The sequence below is a fragment of the Anabrus simplex genome, chromosome 11 (genome assembly GCF_040414725.1).
Source record: "Anabrus simplex isolate iqAnaSimp1 chromosome 11, ASM4041472v1, whole genome shotgun sequence".
Taxonomy (NCBI): domain Eukaryota; kingdom Metazoa; phylum Arthropoda; class Insecta; order Orthoptera; family Tettigoniidae; genus Anabrus; species Anabrus simplex.
The window spans coordinates 105,398,621-105,425,511 of NC_090275.1; the positions used below are offsets into that span (position 1 = coordinate 105,398,621).

Consider the following 26,891-nt stretch of genomic DNA (forward strand, 5'->3'; position numbering starts at 1 on the left):
GTTGTATCCCCCGACTCAGGACACTGCCCTTGAGACGGTAGAGGTGGGATCCTTTGCTGAGTCCTAGGGAAAATCTACCCTGGAGGATAAACAGATTAAGAAAGAAAGAAAGAATATTTCAGTTGTAAATATCTATTTTTATGGGAATTGAATCAGAGTTCAAAATACCAAATTTTAATTTTCATCCACTCTGTCACAAGAGACTACCGGCATTCTAACTCCTCGTTCAGTAATTAAATTATTATGTACATTTTAGAAATATCAATTATTGAAAATTCACGACTAATACAGCATTGCAACAAAACAACTTTCCACAATACGTAAATTAATATGCTTATGAATGCTACAATGAAATGCAATCGTAGTTCAGTCAAAAAAAAAAAAAAAAATAAAGTAAAAGGAGCAAACGAACTTTCCTCCTTACAGCAAGCTTGACAGAAGACTACCTTTCCATCCGCAGTGAAATTGGGATCCCCTATTATCCACGGCTTCAGCCAGTAGGACTTAGACGATTTTTCTTTGCAATTAAATTTTTTTTTTTTGCTAGTTGTTTTACGTCGCACCGACACAGATAGGTCTTACGGCGACGATGGGACAGGAAAGGGCTAGGAGTGGGAAGGAAGCGGCCGTGGCCTTAATTAAGGTACAGCCCCAGCATTTGCCTGGTGTGAAAATGGGAAACCACGGAAAACCATTTTCAGAGCTGCCGACAGTGGGGTTCGAACCTACTATCTCCCGAATACTGGATACTGGCCGCACTTAAGCGACTGCAGCTATCGAGCTCGGTAATTACATTTTATTTTTTATTTTTTTTACGTCACGCCGACACAGATAGGTCTTATGGTGACAATGGGATGGGAAAGGCCTTGGAGTGGGAAGGAAGCGACCGTGGCCTTAATTAAGGTACAGCCCCAGCATTTGCCTGGTGTAAAAATGGGAAACCACGGAAAACCATCTTCAGGGCTGCTGACAGTGGGGTTCGAACCCACTATCTCCCGGATGCTGCTAAGCGCACAGCCAACTCGCCCAGTGATTTTACTTCTGGTATTGCCACAGACACACTTCTTCACAACAAATCACAACACGTTCTGAAGATAAAGCGTAGAACAGTTCACATCAAGAAGGAGGTATAAGGGTTCAACGTTGATTGGTTCTCGTATATATCTTAGAAGGTTGGAGGGGTTGAAGGCTTCGAGGTCAAATTGTTCCTTGTTTCTCCTGATGGAAATTTCCCAAGAACTATTTCTCGTGACTTCCAAGAATTCCCATTTTTGTTCTTGGGGTAAACAGATCTTGAGAAAAGAGAAGATAATACTGTCGAGCACATCAGTTACAATATAATGCACTGGAAGAAAATAAGCTTCTTTCAAATAGATTCAAAAGGCATCAACTAGGCAATTATACTCCAAATAGGCACAAACCCCTGAAATAGGCATTTATAGGCACAATAAAACAAACAAAATCTAGCTTAAAGGACCCTAAAATGGGTTTATATCTCAAAAGCCTATGTTTCTGAACACAGGAATAAAATAGGCAAATAGGCAAATTCCCGTCTCTAGTGATTACAAATATAATATATCTAAAAGATTAGTACTGTACATATTTTGTTCCTCCAGTTTGGAACATCTTCAGCTAAAAATATACAGTAAGATACGAAAATTAGCACATATAGATTTTAAAAAACCCACTTATGGTGATGATGAGGTTAAAAATGTTCTACCGGCTGAGTTGGCCATGCGGTTAGGGGCACGCAGCTGTGAGCTTGCATCCAGGAGATAGCGGGTTCGAATCCCACTGTCGGCAGCCCTTAACATGGTTTTCCATGGTTTAACATATTCACACCAGGCAAATGCTGGGGCTGTACCTTAATTAAGGCCATGGCTGCTTCTCTCCCACTCCTAGCCCTTTCCTATCCCATCGTTGCCATTAGACCTGTCTGTGTCAGTGTGACGTAAAGCCAATAGAAAAAACAATCCTTCATATTAAGTTAAAAAACACTCAAAAATTCAATATTCAAATTCGTAATAAAATCTGTGTACATGAGTGATCATAAGTGTAGCTGCGATAGAGCACCTTACATGTGTATATATGTATGTTCAGTCTGTCAGTGCTTCCGCTGGTGGGATCCTCAACAGCTCTGCCATCAGCTGTCATGGATGGTCTAGGCATCACTGAAGAGGCGTACTAGGGAAATGAGGAGTGAGGTAGTTTCCCGTTGCTTTCCTCTCCGAGCCAGAGTTGCTATTACATATCAGTCTGCCAAACCCATTGAAATGCATCAACCGACCCTATAAGCAACATTTTCACACCATTCATAGCAGGGACTGGCTGCATAAAGAATTGGCATTACTAGCATCGCTCATACCTCAGTCACTTTCATATTGTCAAAGCCAAGGATAAGACAGAGACAGATTTATGAAAGTAACAAAATTGCTCTAGCTTATACCAGAAGACATAGTGCACTGTAAACACTAGGTCCTGCCAGCAAAGGCCTGCACCTTACATAACAATTATAAAAGAAAAACATTTGAAACATCATCATCATCATCGTTGGCATCATCTGGAGCAGTTTTCAATCACAGGCTGGATCAGCTTGGAACATTAGCCTCTCCATTGTTTTCTGTCTATTCACCACTTCTCTCCTGTCACAGTCGCCCAGTTCCTCCTCTTGCCTCGATGCCCTTCTTTACACCTTTCAGGCATCTGTCCCTCGGTCTTCCTCTAGGCCTCCTTCCCTTCAACTCCATTTCTAAGATCTTTCTTGGTATCCTCTCTATGCCCATTCTCTTAACGTGTCCATAACACTGCAGCTTTAATTTAGAAGCATTAAAACCATACCATAAAATCAAAATTAAAGAAGGTTAAAACTAACGGCAGGATGTGGACAGCAGAAGCTACCCTATGAGGTCAGGGATTGAAAGACTTTTGTGGCCCAAACTTCGACCAAAGAATAATTTAGTTAATACCTATTTATTTAAAAACTTCAAAGAAAAGGAAATAAGAAAAACTACTGGTAGCATAAACACAAAATAGAAATACAAACCTTGATGTATTTAAGTTGCAGTCTTACAATCTTGCTGGTACTAACCTTGAAGCAAAATACTTTTGAAGTTAAATATAAAGGCAAATAGGTCCACTGCACAAAGTGGGTTGATATTCAAAGAAAATTACAAGTAGAAAATGTAAAGCAATGACCTTCAAGAAAGAAAATACAGGTCATAGGAAAACAATTTAAAATAAACAGATTTACTGAGGTCAAGCTTAGACTGAAATTTAATCTAAGGTACAATTAGAAAAAGCTTGTCTCATGCCAACATGAAGATGGATGGATGTAAAACTTCTTTAAACCATTGTAAATTAAAATTTATTTCAGACAGAAAGATCAATGGGTAAACTCCTGTGACAAATTAAAACTTGGAATAAAATAAAATAAAGCTACATTAGGAAATTTAAGATTTGTTTATCCGAAGAGAAGCCTTGACGGCCTAGGAGCGATTGCGCAAGATGACGTGCTTCCAGAAAGTACAGCTGGAAATGGCACAGCAAAATGAATGACCAAGTTACCTTTCGATTTATTAAAACATACCAGATTGAAATTTTTTATTTGATGCTTGTTGTCGTGTTCTTGGAAACTTCTCGAAGTTTGTATCTTGTGTAAGTCCCAGAAAAATTGGCACATGTAGTACAGGATGTCCCATAAATTTCGACTATAAAATTTAACACATACAGACGCAAATGTAAATGATCCACCAAATCAATACATCGTATTTCATGACTTGATAGATTCTATTCATATTTTAATTTGATGTTTTGTTTCAGATTTTAATGACTCATACACTAGTTTCCCATAGATTTTATTCCATTGTTCTTTTAATATTTAGTGTTAATGGTTTAATACTGATGGCATTAGCTGAAAATGTTCAATAATTTGACGAAACATGTAAATAAAAAAATGGATCTTTTACATTTGCATTTGTACATGTTTAGCGATGTCAGTACAGAACCAAAATGAAATTTTTAATAGATGAAATATAATATAATTTGTAAAATGTTCCAAAATTTCCTTGAAGTAGGGCAAATATTTAAAGTCTTGCAGCACACGTCACAATAAGAGGTAATCTTCTTTTCTTCAAAATACTGGAAATGTTCCTGTTGTTCCATATAAACTCTAAACAATTTAAGGTTAGCAATTGACTTAAAATTTAAAATACGATGACCAGGGGAAACTCCTTGAGAAAGACTGTAAACCCTTTCTTTATGCTTTTACTCATTGGTTACAAGCCAATTTGGGCGTTTTTCAACTTGAGTGAAATAGCATGTGATGGTGGTTGTGTAGTAGACAAAACTTCAAACATGAGTAAATTTTTGCATAAAATAAAATTTCATCATAAAGTCCATATTGTTGTACATATACTTTAAGGTTAAGTCAATATTCCACCTTTACAGTACCATAAGTTTATTGTCTATTTATTTAAACAACATTATTAAATAATACGGGACATGTTTCGTCTAACTTGTGGACATCATCAGCCATAAGATAGTCAAGAAAGAGCTTAAAAAAGGACAAGGACAGAACAACACAATAAAATAAATCCGTTGTCAAACACGTCAATCAAAATAGCGAGGATGTTCCAGATTGTTCCAAGTACAAACATTCAAAACCTGTTGACAAAAAAACTTAAAACCGTACACATGAGAATTTTAACAACAAGCTTTACTATATCATACTTGGAACAATCTGGAACATCCTTGCTATTTGGATTGACGTGTTCGACAACCTATTTATTTTATTGTGTTGTTCTGTCCTTGTCCTTTTTTAAGCTTTTTCTTGAATATCTTACGGCTGATGATGTCTACAAGTTAGACGAAACATGTCCCGTATTATTCAATAATGTTGTTTAAATAAATAGACAATAAACTTATGGTATTTGCAAAGGTGGAATATTGACTTAACCTTAAAGTATGAGTAAATTTTGTAGTAATAGGATGATTCCGAAAGAAGAAATGTGATAATTTTGCACAATAACGAACTGATAGTTTCAGACAGTGAAAATGAGTGTGATTATGTGCACAGGGAAAGCAACGGAAGGATGAATAATAATCTGGGCAGGAACAATGACCCTGAATCTCTTTTGTGTCATCCATTGGCACCAATCGTTTAAAAATGGCTCGGCCCCAACAGTGGCAAGGTGCTCAGGCAACTGGTAATGAAAATGTTAAATTCAGTCATGTAAAACTTTTCTTTCTTCATACGAGCATGAAGGAATGTGAGCATAGCAGTAAGGATGTAAAAGAGAGGGCATATAAGACTCTGGTAAGACCCCAACTAGAGTATGGTTCCAGTGTGTGGGATCCACACCAGGATTACTTGATACAAGAACTGGAAAAGATCCAAATGAAAGCAGCACAATTTGTTCTTAGTGATTTCCAACAAAGGACTACTGCTACAAAAAATGTTGCAAACTTTGAACTGGGAAGACTTGGGAGTAATGTCATATGTTTCAATAACTTCAAAAATCTAACATACAAATTTCTTTAACTTGGATATATTTCTTTCGACAAATCATATACAACTATATTGTACTATTTCACTCATATCAGCATTTAAAGGCTTGATACTTGAACTTTTTAAATTTTTCATCAGATTTCCACAAACTTTTAGAAGTACAGTGCTGATCGGCACATATGTCTTGCTACTCTTCAAGAACTTGCTCCGTACTACATTTATGTATTTGATCTACAACTTCATGTTTTTCGGAACTATTGACATGCAGTGCTGATCCCTAAAATTATACAGTGCCTCATGAACTGCAACTGAAAAATATGTATTTGATTCTAGACGTCTTCATAACATTGAAATTTCAACACAAAGTGTTATAGTGCTTCATGAACAGCATCTGACAGAATTATTTAAACTTCAAATTTTGTTTACCTGTGCATTATCTTTTATACTTACTTGTGATTGGCTGATGATGACCAAGAATACTGGTCAAAACTGGTGCCAATTATAATTAAGTATGAATGTAAAACATTTCTTATTTTAATAGTATTGAGAGGTTGAACCATCATATATCTTCTTTCAACTTAATTGGGAGAAAAGAGATGAGATGCTTCACTATATTCCGAGCTGTCAGTGGAGAGATGGCATGGAATGACGTTAGTAGTTTGTGTGGAGTTTTTAAAAGTAGGTTATATGATAATATAAGGATAAAGTTGGAATTCAAGAGGACAAATTGGGACAAATATTCATCTATAGGATTACAAGAAAGGAATTGGAATTATTTACAAGGGAAATGTTCAATAAATCTTTGAATTCCTTGCAAACATTTAAGAAAAGGCTAGGCAAACAACTGATAGGGAATCTGCCACCTGGGTGATAGCCCTAAATGCAGATCATTGATGATTGATTGAAGCTGAGATAACACATCAATATGATTTTACATCACCCACGGCTAACATCGTATGAACAACATGGCAGACGGTTGGCATTCCCACTCTCAAGAGTTAACTGTCATCAATCATGGGTCCAATATCAACATTGTACAAAGGCGTTTTATTTTTCAACCTCCCATTGCGCAGGTAAAGAACCACACAAGCTGTGGGAACTGTTCGCGCATGAAAGGTGACTTCGCAAGTCCTCCCCTCTACCCATGGTCACAGCCAACTTCCTCACACCAGTGTGAGCCGAGGTATTGACAAGGATACATGGCCGCTACTATTGACGCTCCCGCCAAATGTGAGGTGCGTAGTGTGATAAGTTTCCTTCAAGCAGAAGGGAATAGTGCAGCTGACATTCATCGATGAATGAGTCGAGTATACGGTCCAAACGTTATGAGTGATGGTGTTGTGCGTGAATGGTGCAGGAAGTTCAAAGAAGGCCAGACCGATGTTCACGATGAAGGTGGGGGCAAGGACGCAAGCCTGTCGCTACAGATGACAATGTTCACGAAATTGACCAAGAGGTTCGCAAGAACCGAAGGTTTACCGTAAGTGAGTTGTGTGAGAAATTTCGTGCAGTTTCAAGGTCATCTGTTTACAAGATCCTAACAGAACACCTGCGCTACAGGAAATTGTGCGCCCGATGGGTTCCGAAGATGTTGTCTGATGACCACAAAAATCGTCGGATGGCAGCAGCATTGACGTTTCTTACCTGTTATGAGGCTGAAGGTGGCGATTTGTTGAAGAAAATTGTGACTGGCGATGAGACTTGGGTTTCGTACATCACCACTGAAACAAAATAACAATCACGTCAATGGATGCATGCACTCACCACACAAACCGAAGAAGTTTAAGCAAACCTTCAATGAAAGGAAGATGATGGCTACAGTCTTTTTGGACCAAAAAAGGTGTATTGCTTGTCGAGTTCATGGAACAGGGTTCTACGATCAATGCAGCTATTTATTGCCAGACTTTACGATGACTGCGGAGGGCCATACAGAACAAACGACGAGGCATGCTGACGTGTGGAATCTTCTTCATTAATGACAACGCACGCCTTCACAGTGCTTGTGTCGCCCAACAACTTCTGCAGGAGGAATTACGGTGGGACATTTTTGACCACCGTACAGTCCCGATTTAGCGCCGAGTGAGTTCCACCTCTTCCCGGGACTGAAAAAGTGGCTTGGGAGGGCAGAGGTTCCAGGAGGATGAAGATCTTCAAACCAACGTTCGGGCCTATCTGAACTCACTGGCGGCAACATACTGTGCAGAGGGCTTCGAAAAGCTTGTCCACAGGTATGACAAATGCCTCAACCTTCATGGTGATTATGTTGAAAAGTAACCACATTTATACTTAACATTTGGTAATAAATTCATTTGGATACGTACACTTGTCTTTCATTTATGACCCTCCGGAGGTTGAAAAAAAAACCCAGCCTCGTATATTAACTTACAACTACAACCTCGTGCTTCTTCATCAAAGTGAACCACAATATCACCATATGCTATTGACTTTTGATTTTTATCTTACGTAAACAAATAATTACTGGTCATACGACCATCTTTCAACATTACTTTATTCAACATTACGTTTAAAAAATTACGATTTTGATCATCATTCTCATTATTATTTAGTTCTAACTGCTAGTCGGCCAACATCATTTTATAGCAATTTGACCACTTGTCTATAACAATCTGTTCATTTATTCATTTTACTTATAATAGTAGTCTTCCAATGTCACTATTACAAATACTTTCACCAAATGTAAACTTCTCACTCATAGCATAGTCTTTAAAACCAACATTGTACTAGTCTTTTACCACATGTTAATTTTCTTTCAGGTCTCCTCAAGGCTTTTCATAAATTAGTTTTTTTTATTTATATGTAAATCAGGTGCCTGTTTTTATTTCAAGGTTAAACCCATGGCTAATGATGCCTATATGTAAGGCGAAACATGTACCGGTACCATTTTAATTAACGTGTCAATGTTAATTCAACAAAGACAAGCTTTATTGTATTGATTAGGTGGCCAAATTAATAAAATAACTTATTGTATTATTTCAATTGGACATTGAAATGTTAGGAAGCCTGTAAAGAAAAAATATCTCACTAACCAAACTGAAATAGATGCTATTATGCATAGATATGAGGAGTACAGAAATAATGGGAATGCACAGCAAGATCTTCATGGTATAAACTAAAATTGCAATATGAAGAATTTGAAGACAATGAACTGGTAACACGTACTACTGGAAGATGTGTAACTCCTAGTCAGTGCCCAGTAAAACCAAAGTCAATACTGGTAAATTATTTCTTACTTACCAAGTGTTTGCATGCATGGTTTGGGTCATGTAGCTGTCAGCTTGTATTCAGAAGATAGTGGGTTGGAATCCCACTGTCAGCAAGCAGCTCTGAAGATGGTTTTCTGTGGTTTCCCATTTTCACACCAGGCAAATGTACCTCAGTCAAGGCCATGGTTGTTTCCTTCCCACTCCTGGCCTTTTCCTATCCTGTTATCACCATAAGATCTGTCTGTATCAGTGCGACATAAAGCAAAATGTAAAATTATTACCGTACTTCAAGTATTTAGTACATAGTTCTCTATGCTTATATTATAGTAAATGTAAACCTAAAAGCTTTCCAGTCTGCTGAACACACAATTTCAATTTAACATTACACTATAACATACCTGTAACAAAACGCATCATTAAACAAGGAATAAGTACACAAAGATTAAAAAGGTTGTAGCTTGGACACAAACTACTCCCTCATAATTTAGCCTACAAATTACTCAGAAATGTGATGAATGACAAATGTCCTGGAATCTGTACAATGAAGGATTCAACAAGATCTTCCTTGGAACTGCAGCTCCCCAAGACACAACCTTCTGCCAGGAGTTTCAAGCAGTCAATCTACTCACGGTACATGTCACTTCAGGCATGATCTCTTGACAAGAGATATAAAACCCTGAGAGTCAACATTAAGGCTGAGGGTTAATCGAAGTATAGATTTGAAAACTAAGACATTTCTTGACAAATGGATTTCAGACAGGGAAGTTTAAACATCCCCTAACTTGAGGGTGAAATCTTCCACTCTGAAGACACAAAGCAAAACATTCTTCCTGGTGTCAGACTATTCCTTGTTTAATAACATGTTTTTCTTTTTACCGGCATGTTATATATAATGTGATATTTATACTGAAATTGTGTGTTCAACAAAGTGAAGAGCTTTTAAGTTTACATTTAAACAGAGTTGACACTGAGAAGTATGGCTTCATTCTTGTTGCTATTATAGTCCACTTGTTGCTATGTATATTAAGGTATACAAATCTTCAACCCATAAAGTGCCAGGATCAATTTTGAGTTCCTCAGCAAATGTGTGTTTACTTGACTGTTATGACATCTCTTGGAGAAACATTCATACTACATCAACTTGAATGTCTTTAGTTCATACTTATCACCACTGTTGTCAGTTTTGGTAGTATTTGTTGGAGTTTCATGTCTATACAAATCTCGTATCTAGTAGTTGTCATGTGACTGTAGTAAAAAAACATGCCAGCTTCAAAATCAAAAACATTGCTAAGTAAATAAAATTGGATATTTTACAAGCTCTTGATGAGGGTAATGACTTTCGTGAAATTGTTGAAAATCATTCTGAGGACACTGAAAATCCAGATAAGGCTGGAGGATGTTTGGATACTTTGTCAGATGACGATACGTCATAGCAGACAACTGAGGAAGTGCACTGCATATGCGATGACAGCAGAAAAGCGAGGGTGATCCAGACATTGGTGTCCAGGATGTAATGTGCGAGTTCATGAAACATGGGAAATTCTAAGTTCCCATGGAGGGAATTAGATATTTTTCACCAATAGAGCTTGTCAAAAACATGACATCACATCTGATCTGTTTTTGACAAGCTCTATTGGTGAAAAATATCTAATTCTCTCCATGGGAACTTAGAATTTTCCATTCAGAATTGCTAGGCGGGCAATAATTCCATTGTGGAGATTTATCTCCTGTATGCAGTTATCAGACTGTGCCTCTTATAATGGGCTTCTGATAAGTTCACCTGCATACACCCCAGCATCAGTGGGTAGAGTCTGACACATCCCACTCTGATGAGTCTAGTGTCAGTCCTAAGACGAAACGCTGGTTAATAGAGCACACGCTTGAAAAGCCTACATCTGATCTGTTCATGAAACATGTTGGGATCAATTAGAGCACTTCGTCAGAGCAAGGGGACACAAACTAAAGAAAGCCCAGGAAGAGGAAGTAGAATCAGAATAAGCTGCAAGGAAAAAAGTGAAAGTTTTCTTGTTTCTGTATAGTGACATAAAGTGCTCTAGAAGTATTAATTACCAAGCTCGATAGCTGCAGTCGCTTAAGTGTGGCCAGTATCCAGTAATCGGGAGATAGTGGGTTCGAGCCCCACTGTCGGCAGCCCTGAAGATGGTTTTCCATGGTTTCCCATTTTCACACCAGGCAAATGCCGGGGCTGTACCTTAATTAAGGCCATGGCCGCTTCCTTCCACTTCCTAGGCCTTTCCTCTCCCATCATCACCATAAGACACATCTGTGTCGGTGCGACATAAAGCAAAAAAAAAAAAGTGTTAATTATTATGTGCAGATTTTCTTGAAACTTTCAGGGTTATTTCAGAATTGTATGAGGAACATTTTGTATATTTCTCCATTTTTTTATGATGCTATTTTTTTGTGCACTTTCACTTTGTGTTTTCAAGATAACAAAAATTCAAACCAATAAAAACTTTGCATTCTATACAGGATCTTTATTTCTAATATTTTAATTTTTGGTATGTCCTTTTATTGAGAAACAACTCTTTCTGATCAAAATGGTGCATATAATGTTGGTTTCTTATAATATTTACAAATTTTACAAAATATTTTCTAAACTACTACAATTTTCAACATTAATGCTTGGCACTGCAGAATATAGCATTGGCACTTATAGGGTTAATGGTCTGACTCTGTGGCTAGCCAGTTCAAGTTCTGTTGGTAGAAAACAAATTCAATATTAGAATGTTGCCTGGCAGGCTAGGAGAGGTGGTGGTATACAAGTTCTAATCACTTAACTGCATGTCAAAAGCCTGGATTCAATTCCAAACCTCTCTGCATTGTTCGTATGGTGTGAGGACATGTGATGCTGATTCGTAATTCGTCCATCAGATGGTGACGTTAAGCCTTGAGGAGATCTCTGGGTGTACTTCAACAAGAGTAGGCTGTGTGCTGATACAAAGTTTCATCGTCTCCTTACCTCATCAGCATCATCATCAACATCTCACATCCAGACGTGGAGGTTGCGCATGCATGACAAAATTAAAAACCAGCACCAGATGAGCTGAACCTGTCCTCAGACACTCCCAGCAGTAAATTCCAAAATAAATAAATTAGTTATATAATTAATTAAATAAATATTAATATTTTTATGAAATAACATTTCATCCATACTTCAAGGACCAAAGCAGCCAGATGCTGATTGTGTATGTCCTATAGCACATATGGGCAAAGAATTGTTTGGATTAACAATGTATGGATAAAGTAGCTGTGGACCAAGAAAGTGTGGACGAAGTGTCTGCTGACAATAAACTGTGAACAAAGTGCCCTGAAACCAAATTTTGCACCAATGTGTTTTTGTTCCGTGCACTAGCTAACAATCACATTCTTATCTGGTAAGTAGTTGAACTCTTGTCTGTTTGCTGACCTCATATTATTTGGAACTTTAGTTTTGGATTTCTCATTAATGATTAGTCTTTTTCTTCAATGTGCTTGCAGTACAAATACAATGATATTATTTGAACATTGGTTTCCCTCAAACTGTATTTAGAAATTTTTTAAGCATTTTCATGTAGAATGAATTGGAATAAAGTGTGAATTTGAATTTAGTGGGCTTAATAGCCAATTTGCATAGATATTGGCTTTGAATAATCCCAGCATGTGGGATTTTTGAACTAAAATATATCTCTGTGGTTCGCCTTCCATGTAAAATTAGAGGTCCTGTAGCTATGACCATGATATCAACAGTCTCATAAAACTAGAGGTCGTGTAGCTATCACCATGATATCAAGAGTCGTATAAAACTAGAGGTCCTGTAGCTATCTTCATGATATCAAGAGTCATATAAAACTAGAGGTCCTGTAGCTATGACCATAATATCAACAGTCATATAAAACTAGAGGTCCTGTAGCTATGACCATTATATCAACAATCACATGAAACTAGAGGTCCTGTAGCTATGACCATTATATCAACAATCACATGAAACTAGAGGTCCTGTAGCTATCTTCATGATATCAAGAGTAGTATAAAACTAGAGGTCCTGTAGCTATGACCATAATATCAACAGTCATATAAAACTAGAGGTCCTGTAGCTATGACCATGATATCAACAGTCACATAAAACAAGAGGTCCTGTAGATCATCATCATCATTTCCCTTTATCCAGCTGTAGCCGGGTAGGGGCAAATATGGTTCCTCTCCATTTTCTTCGGCCTTTCCACCACTCCTCCTCCAACACTGTGTCGCAGTCCAGGTTTCTTCCTATAATACTGTGTTGGATTGTGTCCGTCCATCTCAATCGTGGTCATCCACGGCCTCTCCTTCCTTGCATTTGCATTTCTATCACCTTTTTTGGCATTCTTTCGTCACTCCTGTAGCTATGACCGTGATATCAAGAGTCTCATAAAACTAGAGGTCCTGTAGCTATGACCATGATATCAACAATCACATGAAACTAGAGGTCCTGTAGCTATAACCATGATATCAACAGTCATATAAAACTAGAGGTCCTGTAGCTATGACCATGATATCAACAATCACATAAAACTAGAGGTCCTGTAGCTATAACCATGATATCAACAGTCATATAAAACTAGTGGTCCTGTAGCTATGACCATGATATCAACAATCACATAAAACTAGAGGTCCTGTAGCTATAACCATGATATCAACAATCACATAAAACTAGAGGTCCTGTAGCTATGACCATGATATCAACAATCACATAAAACTAGAGGTCCTGTAGCTATGACCATGATATCAACAGTCACATAAAACAAGAGGTCCTGTAGATCATCATCATCATCATCATCATTTCCCTTTATCCAGCTGTAGCCGGGTAGGGGCAAATATGGTTCCTCTCCATTTTCTTCGGCCTTTCCACCACTCCTCCTCCAACACTGTGTCGCAGTCCAGGTTTCTTCCTATAATACTGTGTTGGATTGTGTCCGTCCATCTCAATCGTGGTCATCCACGGCCTCTCCTTCCTTGCATTTGCATTTCTATCACCTTTTTTGGCATTCTTTCGTCACTCCTGTAGCTATGACCATGATATCAAGAGTCTCATAAAACTAGAGGTCCTGTAGCTATGACCATGATATCAACAATCACATGAAACTAGAGGTCCTGTAGCTATAACCATGATATCAACAGTCATATAAAACTAGAGGTCCTGTAGCTATCACCATGATATCAACAATCACATGAAACTAGAGGTCCTGTAGCTATAACCATGATATCAACAGTCATATAAAACTAGAGGTCCTGTAGCTATGACCATGATATCAACAATCACATAAAACTAGAGGTCCTGTAGCTATAACCATGATATCAACAGTCACATAAAACTAGAGGTCCTGTAGCTATAACCATGATATCAACAGTCACATGAAACTAGAGGTCCTGTAGCTATAACCATGATATCAACAGTCATATAAAACTAGAGGTCCTGTAGCTATAACCATGATATCAACAATCACATAAAACTAGAGGTCCTGTAGCTATGACCATGATATCAGCAGTCACATGAAACTAGAGGTCCTGTAGCTATCATCATGATATCAAGAGTTGTATAAAACTAGAGGTCCTATAGCTATCATCATGATATCAACAGTCACATGAAACTAGAGGTCCTATAGCTATGACCATGATATCAGCAGTCACATGAAACTAGAGGTCCTGTAGCTATGACCATGATATCAACAGTTACATAAAAACTAAATACTTACAGTGATCCCCATGAGGTGCTTCCACTCCACCAACACCATACAAAGGATGTTTCCTTGTGGTGAAACGTACAACAAGCTTTGTAACCCATTTGCCATCTTATTATCTGCTGTCCACCTCACATTGTTAAGGTCTTTTTGCAGTTGTTCTTAATCCTGTATCTTGTTTATTACATTTTACAATATAATATCATCCACAAAAATGTCTTTTCTGTGATTTCAGTTCTTTACTCTTACCATTTACATATATAAGAATACTGTATTGAAAGGAGCCACGCTGCTTTTTACATGACAAGATAAAGCTTTACCTCCTCTAATTATCTGATATCTGTTTTCTAGAAATGTAGTGACCCATTCAGTCAATGTTTAGTCTAGTCCAATAGCCCTCATACTTATCAGTTATCTCCCATGATCTACCCTACAAAAGTCTTGGATAGGTCAACAGTGATGCAGCCCATTGGAGCTCCTGAATCTAAAATATGTGTTCTAGCTTACTGGATTCCTACAAGTTGAGTCTCACTGGAATAACCTTTCCTAAACCCAAACTGGCTTCTATCAGACCAGTTAGTAATTTCATAAACGTGTCTAATATAAAAACAAATGCTTCTGAAGCAACTCTCTATTCATTTGGTATAACTCTTTCATACAAATGGTAATCAAATAAGTACTTCAGATCTATATCCCAATCCACTGCCTACTGGGTGAGTTGGTCGTGCATTTAGGACCGCGCAGCTGTGAGCTTCCATCCAGGAGATAGTGAGTTCGAACCCCACTGATGGCAGCCCTGAAGATGGTTTTCCATGATTTTCCATTTTCACACCAGGCAAATGCTGTGGATGTACCTTAATTAAGGCCACAGTCACTTCTTTCCTGCTCCTAGCCTTTTCCTATCCCATCGTCGCCATAAAACCTATCTGTGTCGGTGCAGCGTAAAGCAACTTGTTAAAAATTTATCCACTGCCTTTAGTATATCCCTTTACAAAGGCAATTTATTATGTCCTATTCAATACATACATATCTCCATAATTAGATGGCTTAAACAAGTTGAAACATGTATGACTATTGTTACTCCATCTAATAATGAAGATGTGTATGTATTGATAAGGACATATTAAATTTCCTTTGTAAAATGAAAACTGTCAATACAGAATGATTCTAATATTTAGTATATCTCTCAAATATTACCAATTTGAGCTGCTTTTCTAGTTTTCAACTTTTGTATCTTTTTGTAAACATTTTTTGTCATCATAGGAAAATTGCAATACTTTGTACCTGGACGTTATCCTTATATCCAACTATCTTTACATAGTGCTGCCTGAATACTTCTACCTTCTGACAATCCTAACACATATTTACATTCCCCTTGTTCATTAATGATTCCTGGAACCTATTTCTGCCTTTAGGTACCTATCACGTATTCAGCCTCATTAGTGTAATTTATTACCACTACTATTTGCACAAGAAAAAGATCTCGACTTTATTCAAGACTCGACAACTCTTGTCTTCTTTATTTTCTAGGGGAAACCATATCGTGTACTAAAACAAAGACATTGTTCTGCCAAGGCAATATTGCCAACTCTTACCTCTACATACCCATACGTATGTTTCCATTTTAAACTAGAGTGACATTCATATGACTGCCAATTATGAAGGGAGATCAAATATAAATGGGATTTTATTTTTTATTTAAATTCATTTATTGAAAAACAAAAGGCAATTGCAATTTATTTTTCCACATAGTTTCCTGCTTTTGAAATGCATTTGTCCCAGTGTATGGGCAGCTTTTTGATGCCCTCAAGATAAAAAGAACAGGATCGTGTCACCAGCCAGTTGCACACAAAGTCTTCCAAACTCCTAGAGGTTCTTTAAGTGGTCTGAACAAATGGAAATTGCAGGGCAGGAGGATGATCAAGTGTAGTCCAGTGCATTTCCTGCAGCTTGGAGACAGAGCTGCAGTCTGGGGCCACGCATTGTCGAATCTGTTGGTCTTGTCTTTTGCAGCAATATGCAACCCTCGCCTTGTTCAACAGCTCGCAGCAGTAAGCAGCATTGATTGTGCATCACTCATGCAAAAAATCAATCGGCAAAATGCCAAGCCAATCAAAAAAATGATTGCAAGAACCTTGCCAGCGGACAGTCTAGCCTTGGCTTTCACTGGTACTGCCTTCCCTTTCCTCTGCCACTCCTTACACACATGCGTCCTTGACAATGTTTGATCACCGAACTGTGCAGTCAATCACTGGCAAATTTCCGCCACTGTAACTCCTTCACGAGCAAGAAATGTTATAGTTATGCATTGCGCAGGGGAGAGGGGTGCACCTGTTGCTCCAACATCGTGAGTGTTACTGACGAAATGGCGGGAAATATCTAACAGCGCACTCTCCCCACTCCTAACAGTCCCACATAAGCATAGCACAAGCACGGGGCCAGTCCTACTGACTGTGGATGTTCAGGAACAAAAATCCCTTTTATATCTGATCGACCTTTGTATGTTTGCCATCATGTTTCCCTTAGCTGACTTCTTTGCTAAATTTCCGTTGCCTGGTAAGTCCCTTCAGTCTTTCCTTACTTCCTCAACCATTCCTAATTCTACTCATTTTCTTTTTTTTTTTTTGGTTCTATTCCACGTGGAAGAAATTACACAAGATGTGAAAACAAAAAGGCAACATGTCGACTGACCAACAGTATGTCAATCTTCATCAGGACAATTGACAAACAAAATAGCACTAGTGATGAAGATGTGCTACTTCATGCTGCAGACTATTGTCGATCTCTTAAGATTGGTATCTAAACACATCAAGGAACATGACAGATGAATTCGTTTTAATTAACCAGATAAGTCAGCATTAGCAGATCATGCCTTATCACCCAGGCACGACAACATATTCAAAGATCACAGTTCAAAATAAAAATATGATCCTCCTATTCAATACACTTTTATCACTGATGCAATTATATGAACCTGAGATTTGCTGATGATATTGTTATTTCATCTGAGATTGCAGAAGATTTGAAGAAATTGCTAACTGGTATGGACAGTCTTGGATAAGGAGTACAAGATGAAAAAAAATAAGTCCAAAACAAAAGTAATGGAGTGCAGTCAAAGTTAAGTGATGCAGGAAGTCTTAAAGGAAGTAGAGGAATATTGTTACTTGGTTAATAAAATAACTAACGATGGCAGAAGTAAGAAGAAAATAAAATGCAGACTAGCACAAGCAAAGAAGGCCTTTCTTAAGGAAAGAAATCTGCACATTTCGAGGATTGATATAAAGATTAGAAAGATGTTTTTGAAGACTTTTGTCTGGAGCGTGGCATTGTATGGAAATGAAACATTGATGATAACTAACTCAGAAAGAAAGAAAATAGAAGCTTTTAGAATGTAGTGTTACAGAAGAATGCTGAAAGTGAGATGGATAGATCAAATAATGAATGAAGAAATACTGAACTGAATTGGTGAGAGGAGATTGATTTGGCTAAATTTGACCAGAAGAAGATATAGAATGATAGGACACATCTTAAGATACCCAGGACTTGTGCAGGTGGTTTTTGAGGGAAGTGTAGGGGGTAAGAATGGTAGGGGTCAACAAACAGATTAGAGCAGATGTAGAATGACGCAGTTACATAGAAATGAAAAAGTTAGCACATGATAGGTTGGAATGGAGAGCTGCATCAAACAAAACACAACACATATGAACCTCAAGACTTTGTGGTACTAGTTTTGACCTTAACAATAAGGTCACCTTCAGCCACATAACCTTAAAAATGACAAACACATGACAAATTTTCTAAACTAATAATATAAAGAGGAAAAATTTGTATATTTGTTTGTACGGATGGACTCAAAAACTACTGAACCGGTTTTAAAAATGACTTCACCTATAGAAAGTTACATTGCGAGTAACGTGGGCTGTATTTTATTTTCAGAACAATTCGAGGGGGATGCGGGGAGGGGGCAACCGGGGGGGATATAAAAATATAGGCTAATATAGGCAAAATTGAATTTGTCGTACAAATTTTTGTCATAAAGGACCTTGAAAGATGTTTGTAATTTTTACAATTACGATTGAAGTAAGGAATAAGTAGTTTACCAATATCAAGGTAATAAGATGATTAGGTTTATTATAGAGTTTAATTAGATGAGGGGTGGCTTCTGTATTTAGAGAATTATACATTAGATCAATAGGTATAAGGTCCATATTTTTGGTAAGTATATTGGTAAAATATGGATCTCTTATTGATGAGATTATTAAAATTAAAGTTAAAATTAAGCTCATTTTAAGCCCCTTGGCGCAAAGAACAAAACTTGGTAGACCTACGGACCAGAAAATCATGTTTCAAGGCCCTAAAACCAACCATTATAGAGATATTGGAACCACACTACCCCTGCTCTAGAAATCGGATAAAGAAACGAACGGCCGTAACCATGGCAACGTCGGTTCCAGTATTCTACAGCAGCGAGATTTTCTGCAATATATCACAAAAACCTAACATGTTACAGATATGAAAACTGGTATTTAGAATCTCCTTTAAAAATTAAAGAACAAATTTTTGTTTTCAGAAAATCCACTTAAGGGGCGATGGGGGGAGGGGGGGGATGGGGCGGGAGGTGAAAAGAAGTGAGGAAGGATTTGAATTATTTATATGAGGATACATATATCTCAGAAACTGAAGATGTTACAGACATTAAAATTGGTACTTGGAATCTCCTTTAAAGATAAATGAACACACGTTTTTGGAAAATCCACTTCAGGGGGGTGATTAAAAATAGGCGGGTGAATTTTTAGAGTATCTTCTTCTTCCACCACTTTTCCCACACCTGTGGGGTTGCGGGTGTGAACTGTGTCTAAAATATGTGGATTTGACCCTGTTTTACGGCTAGATGCCCTTTGTAACGCCAATCCTATGTGTAGGGATGTAATACCTATTGCGTGTTCCTGTTGTGGTTGGTAAAGTGGTGTGTTGAGTGAATATGAATGGGAGAGTGTTGCAACAAACAACCTGTCCCCGAGCCAGAAAATTTAATCACACGCTATTTAATTCCCCGACTCAGCCCGGAATCAAACCCGGAACCCTATGAACCGCTGACCATCAGCGGAGGAGTGGGGCAGTTGTTGAAATGGGTATATCTACAATATATCTCATAAACTTAACATGTTACAGACGTGAAAATTGGTATTTGTAATCTGCTTTAAAAATAAAGAAATAATAGGCCTACGTACTTTTTGTTTTCAGAAAATCAACTTAAGCTGGAGATCGAGAATATGTGAAGAAGGGGTTGAATTCTCTTTATGTGGATACTTATATCTCAAAAACTAAAATGTTACTGACATGAAAATTGATATTTGGAATCTCCTTTAGAAATAAAGAAACCCTTTCTTTTTCCGACTTAAAAGAGGACTGTTTCTCACATGTAGAGTTCCATGTTGCATGTTCCAGATTTAGCTCTTCCAGTAGCCTGGCCATCTTAGCCCCAAAAGGCAATGCCACAAACGTGGTTTAAAAAGAGGTTGTGGGGTAAATGAAATGCAATTTTTCAGTGAGTTTTTATACTTTAGGGATTTTCAGCTAATGTCTTAGTGCAGTACCAACAAACAATTCATTTTTATCAACTTACAAAATCCTCACGAACAAAGCCATGGGAAACAGCTAGTATACAATAAAACAAGTATGAAACCTAGTTTTAAAATTTAATGAAACATGCTGCATTAAAACATAGTGGACTCTTCTAGTAAAGGACAGTAGTTAAAATGTGTTTCATCCAGTTAAGACTAAGTCCAGATGACATGTCTTGAAGTGCTTAATTGTAGTAGTTAAAGGTGTAAACATTGTGAGTATCTGTCATTGAAAACCTGAAAGTCAGAGAGAGAAGAATTCTAAGAAATATTGTAGATATTGTATTGGAAGATGGAAAATACCATAGACAACAGAATTCAGAGCTACGCTCCCAAATAGAGAGTCTGTTGGACTGTGCCAGAAAAAAAATAGAGTACTTTTCTATGGTAATATGGTAAGAATGTCTCCCAACAGACTGAGCAACAACCTGTGCACCTTCTGGAGAAACAAGAAAGTCCGTAGCACAGGGATGGCAGAGACTGAGGAGGACATAAAAGAAGTGAGGGCTGGCAGACAGACTGTGAGATAGGTTCTGAAGAAAGTCTGTGGTTTTCAGGTTTCCAGGAGAAGAAAGGTGCACCCTCGTTGGAGGAAAGAAAGGAGCTAAACCAGGAGAGAACATTATAATACTGGGCAAAGTGTCTGGCCAGATATTCTGCTACGGTAATGGTGTAAGTCCATACAACCAGCGACTCAACGCCGAGTGTCAGGCGGCTGTAAAGAACTAGACTTCCTAAAGGGGCCAACGGCTTTGAGTGGATGAGCCCCTTTAAGTAGGGTGATGGTCCTCTCAATGTAGGAAATGACACTGGAACCCATCAAGTGTTTGGTCAATGGCAAAATGAATGGAGAAGGAATCCCATACTCTTATGGTTCCCAGCGGTCATGGAGGTAGAAGAGGTCATGCCAGACGAACTGGCTGTGAAGGTGCACCTCAGTAGTACTTTGAGTTTGCGGCAGTTCGTTGCAGTCTCGGTGTTTGATCTTGCATGTCTCATTCCATATGTGCTGCAGTACACAGCTCCGAGATCACGGTGCGTGGGTCACTTCCTGGCAAGCTGAGATCCACCGTAAACAAACCCACGCCAGTGGCACTTCCTCCAAATGTCACTAATTCCAGGATGATGGGATACGGATGGTAGGGGCAGGTTACGGGTGAATCTGGAAGCCCCTAGTTCAGACCTGCACGTTGGCAGCAAACGTGTGATGGTTGTCTCTCTGAGACCCTGTGACTACTCAGGAATTCAGTCCTGCATCTGTGTTCAGGCAGGCCTGTTTAGGATTACCACTGCCCATCCCACATTGGGAAGGCCTTAGAAAAGAAAGTACATTCACAGACAGAAGTGATTTATTGGAAGAAGTTACTTACTCGGAAATGAGTTAAGCCACCAACAATGATTCAGGAAAGATCAACAACAGTTGAACTAGCATGGTCCCAAGTAGGCCTATTTGGAAGAAGAAGAAGAAGAAGAAGAAGAAGAAGAAGAAGAAGAAGAAGAAGAAGAAGAAGAAGAAGAAGAAGAAGAAGAAGAAGAAGAAGAAGAAGAAGAAGAAGAAGAAGAAAACACAACCTAAATCCCTCAAACACTTATTTTACACAGTATCATTTTGCTTTCTTCTGAAATCAGTCTGATTCTTTTCTTAGTCTGTCCCATTCCTACCGCTACTGAGCTACTACCACACATTGCAGTTAGAATGATTTTTTATTTATTTACATCACACCAACACAGACAGATATTATGGTGGCGATAGGATAGAACAGAGCTAGGTGTAGCAAGGAAGTGACCATGGCCTTAATTAAGACCTGGTGTGAAAATGAGAAACCACAGAAAACCATCTTTGCAGCTGTTGACAGTCAAGGCTGAACCCACTATCTTCACAATTCAAGCTCACAGCTACGTCACTTTAGGTATCATCTGTGAAAGTTCTTTCCCGTATAATCTCATACCATTCTGTAATTTAATATGCTTCCAAAACAAGTGTAGCTGGTTATGGTACCATTATTTATTCCTGTATTATCAAAACTAATGTATCACTCTCTTTCTTTGTAGAAAAACCCTAAAATGGCCAAAACGTGGCTAATTCTGATGACAGGCCTGGCCATTTTCATGTTTCTGTTCCTGGTTGTCTATGCCATTTACATGGCCATTAATAAGGAAATTGGAGCAGCTATCCTCTCCGTTCTACGTTCTATGGTTTATTCCATCCCTGCAATAGGTAAGCAAACCTTTCTCTATTTACATGCTATTAATTGACATTCTTATTATTTCTAAAATAAAAAGAGAATAAAAGTTAACACGTTCAGTGCAGATCACACGCTCAGTGCGTGATGCTAGTTTATAAGCATGTGTGGTTCACACACCTAGCGCGTCATGGGACGGGCGCGAGGAAACATGAATTACAGGTTTCCTGCATGGTAAGAAAGTCTCTCCTTGACATCCCACACATCATGTAAGTCCAGTCTACTAGCAGGTTCAACCGTAACCAGATTTGCACATGCGTATTCTATTTCCCGCATATTTCCTCTCCGCAGTTTTTGTCATATGTGCCATTCTTTTTGGGATCTTTGACGATCAAGACAACTTTAATGCAAGGTAAGACACTGTATTTTCTGTTTATTATTACTTCAAGAGAATTAGGAGTGATACCGCTCATTTGAAATAAATTTCACTACCCTACCGTATGTAAACTCTGGCTCAGACACACCTATGCGGAGGTTCGGACCTGCCTTCGGGCAGAATACACCCTTACCCTTACCTTACTACTGTACTGCAATAAGTTCAGTGAAAGGACTGAACTTGTAATTGTCATTTATTCTTGCATCATATTTATCAGTAACATGAAAAAACTTGTAGTAATCATTTTTGACTGAGTCATGATATTTTATCACTTTATTTATATCTTGTTCAGATGGCCAACAATGCCATTCCTTCAACATCATGAGGTCCACCCAATAAATGGCATGCTTTGACAGAAGAAATAACACCTCAGCAGTTGGCAATTTTGCAATGATAAAGACACTGTGACATAAAATTTTATAATAGAGAAGTGCAAATATGATTATATTTATGTTCGTAATCATACTTATGCATTTGTTCATTATCCACGGTAAATAAGGCACAGTAATCTACCCACGCGCCTGGCACGTGATCCGACCCATGACCAGTATGACCTCTCAATTTCAATCATCTTGTGGGTCATGCACCAGGCGCATAAGTGTGATAAGTCCACGAGTTCAATATAACTTGTCATACCAACAATCAAAAATTCAAATTATTATAAGTTTTAAAGAGTTCTATGCAAATATCTTGCTCAGGTTGGTGGGTATGTCATGCTGTACAAATATGCAGTGAATGTGTTAAAAAGTGTCACAAACTGAATATTAACAAACATGATATTGAAGGAATGAGAGAAGACTTACACTGTAACATGGGGACATAAAATGTGTCACTCTGCAGCAAGATATGCACTGATTGAAGGCACTTACAAGCCTTGAGCGTGCTGGGAGCAACAGGTGGGGAAGACAAAGGAAACTTGTCTTATGAGTGAAGCAAGAAGATGAAGGCCCCTAGAAAGCAAGGACATTTTGCAGGTTCTTTTGATATTGTTGATGAAGAGAATGGGATAAATTTCTTGAAACATGTGCAATTAATGTATAATGTAGATTAACTACGTTTTAGTGAAAACGGTAAATACTGACAGGACAGACCCACTTATAACCCGCTGTCTTTATTTGATGACCTCATTAACTATCATTTATGTGTTGCAACCTTGACGATATATGAGGAGTTCATAATCAAAGTGAACCAAGTCCATTTGGAATAGTTTAGAGAAATTGAGTCCTAAAGTTTTTTCCTCATAATTAATTTCTAGAAATATAAATTAATTTTAGAAAATGGTTAATATTTAGGGTATTTTCTAACTTAAATGTTGGCATACATATGAAATGACATGTTATTAAATGCAGAGAACAATTTCAGTTTGTAAAACATAAAATGGACTTGATTCACTCTGGTTATGAATTTTAATTTATTGGGTGAAACAAAAATTTCCATTTAAGCAGTGTATTGAAATGTTCAATTTACTTTGCAATGGGGATCAGTTGGACAATTATTTGTGCTTCTAACATAATTTAATAGAAAAATAGAGCTTTTTCAGACATTCCTTCCACATAACCATATCGATGCAATTCAACTCAATTAGTGTGCATAAATTCATCATTGTGATCATCTGCATTGTTTACAATATCAGTTGATCTTGTAGTAATCTAAACTGGGAAATTCTTGAAGAAGTGATGATGAATTGGAGGTACACAGGGCAAGAGGTCCATCAAGTCCTTTTTCTTAGCTTCAGAGATCCTTCATTGAATTCCCTATAGGGGCTCTTGAATGAGAGGCAACAATGATAAGAATGATCTATTGAATTCTTGTTTTGCACAAGCTTTTCTTCATTCAGAGTTTCCTTGAAAAATGTTTTGAATGGGCAAACTTTCACTGCGTTAACCACCTTATTTGTAGCGAATTGAAGGCTTGACCATCAGCAGTCTTTTTCCTATTGGTGATTGCTTCCTCCAAAGCCTCTGTGGATAAGAATTCCTCTCTCTTCATCTTGATCACCTTAAAATGAGGATTCTCCTGCTTTGATGATTTGATAATTTGCACCCAGTGTGTCAGGTAATGAATTAGGAATATAAACTTCATTGTTAGACTTGTTATTGACCAAATAAAACACATACACTCACAAACAAACTAGGATGGTCTTTAGATTAATGGACTTGGTTTACTATGGCAGAGACAAATTCTTAGTAAACTTCACCTTGCACAGAAAGTGCTGCGCTCTGTGAAGTAGCAAATGAGTCATCGACTTAGTTCACTATATCAGTGAATAAATCGAAGACTGATTAGTCCCAGATAGCATTAATACCCAAACTGACCACTTGTGAACTTGGTCCACTTTGGTTGTGAAACCCTCATATCTCCATCCAGAGCAGTCTTCAGCTTTTCTTAATACAATCTGAAGACGTGACTGTCTTCACTTGATCTAACCATCTATTATCTGCGCACCTTTTCTGGATACATTTACACCCTAGTACTGAATTGGTCGACCTCGGCAATATTCGATATTCGTACTAGCAACCTTTGAAATACAAACTATGAATTGCTTACGCATCGCTGTGCGACATCTGGCGTACACTTTACGTACTACTACTGTTGTTATTTACACAGCAAAGCCAAACTATAGAATTCACTCTAGGAATAAGATTCGCATCGAGAAATGTTATATAATGTGTGTGTGACACAGTTGTTGGCTTAAGATAACAAAGGTTTAGCAAAATTCATATTGATCGATCGATCATATTATCGATTCAATTCAGATTTCATTTCCATTCAGTTGGCAGTACTACTGGTACCACGAGAGCTCCCTCCTTACTCCTCACCCCGGAGATATATCAATAAAAAGTGCGCAGATAATACTTGCTGTTCTTCCACATGGTTTACTGCCTTAAACTTTGCCTTGCAAAGTGGTCTTTCTAAATTCTGTCCTTCTCTTCTAAAAACAGGGCGAAGGAACTGAAGGTAACCCTCACTCACATGGGAAGATAGATGTTTCTTGATGCTTAGTTTGTCTCTAATAGAAGCCCTTTTTCTTCTTTCTATCCAGTTTATACATAGCATCATCCACCAACACCACATCTGAAAGGCATTAATTTGATTTTTGTCATTAGCTTTCATGGTCAACGTCTCACAGCTGTACAAAACGACTGAAAGTATTAATGATTCAACCAAGCACATCTTCGTAGTTTTTGATGTTGCCGAGTTCTACCAAATCTTAGTGAGTTTAACCATTGCAGTTCCACCTAGGACAATACATCTTTTTATCCCCTTTCACATAGTAACCTGTGTCCTAATGACTGACCCCAGATATACGAACTTCATCATCGTCATCCTAAACCACCTCCAGTTTCCCGGGTGTGGTATATGAGCCTCCTCCATCTCATCCTGTCCTTGTACCATTCTTCCTCCACCAACTTGTCCCAATTATGACCTCTCAGCAGTATGTCGTTCTTAACTAAATCTATCCATTTCCTTCGTGGCCTTCCCATGAGTTGTCTTCCTTCTACTTTTCTGTCAAATTCCTTCCTTTCAGTTCTGTTTACTGGCTTCCTCTTCATGTGACCAAACCACTTCAGTCTTGATATCTGAATCTTATTGAGGGGAGAATCATCTCTTCCTACTTCTTCTCTAATTTTCTCATTCCTAATCTTGTCTTTCCTGGTTTTCTGGATCATAGTGCATAGGAATTTCATTTCAGCTGCCTGAAGTTTGGAATTATCTCTATTGGTCAGTGTTGTGGTTTTGAGACTGTATGTAAGAATTGGTATATAATAGGACTTGTACAATGTCATTTTTGTTTTCATGGGTATTTGCTCATCCCACAGCAGGTGTCTTACGTGGTGGTAAAATTGTGTTGCCTTATTGATTTGATTGTTCACCTCATGTTTTGCTAGGTTGTCATTTGATATAACGCTACCCAAGTATTTGAAAACTGGAACGCTGTCCAGTTGGGCTTCATTTAACATGACTATTGGTTCTGCTCCTTCCCCATACACTTTCATCACCACTGTCTTGGTCTTGCTGATGTTTAAACCATATTTCTTAAACTCCTCATTCCAGCTTTGCATTCTCTCTCTCCCAATACCTCTTCTGAGTCACTCCAGATCGCAACATCATCTGCAAATGTGAAGGCTTTGATATCTCCATGTTCTTTCCTTTTAATAGATTTCATTACTACATCCATGTATGTATGTATGTATGTATG

General features: G+C 38.0%; 1 protein-coding gene across 1 annotated transcript in view; it reads left to right on the forward strand.

The window, feature by feature from the left end:
• The window catches only part of LOC136883233 (uncharacterized), a 170,993-nt gene that overhangs the window by 132,494 nt on the left and 11,608 nt on the right, over positions 1–26,891 (forward strand). Inside the window, exon 5 of the mRNA XM_067155435.2 lies at positions 22,124–22,289. Coding sequence (XP_067011536.1) covers positions 22,124–22,289 — 166 coding nt within the window. The remainder of the gene's footprint in view (positions 1–22,123; positions 22,290–26,891) is intronic.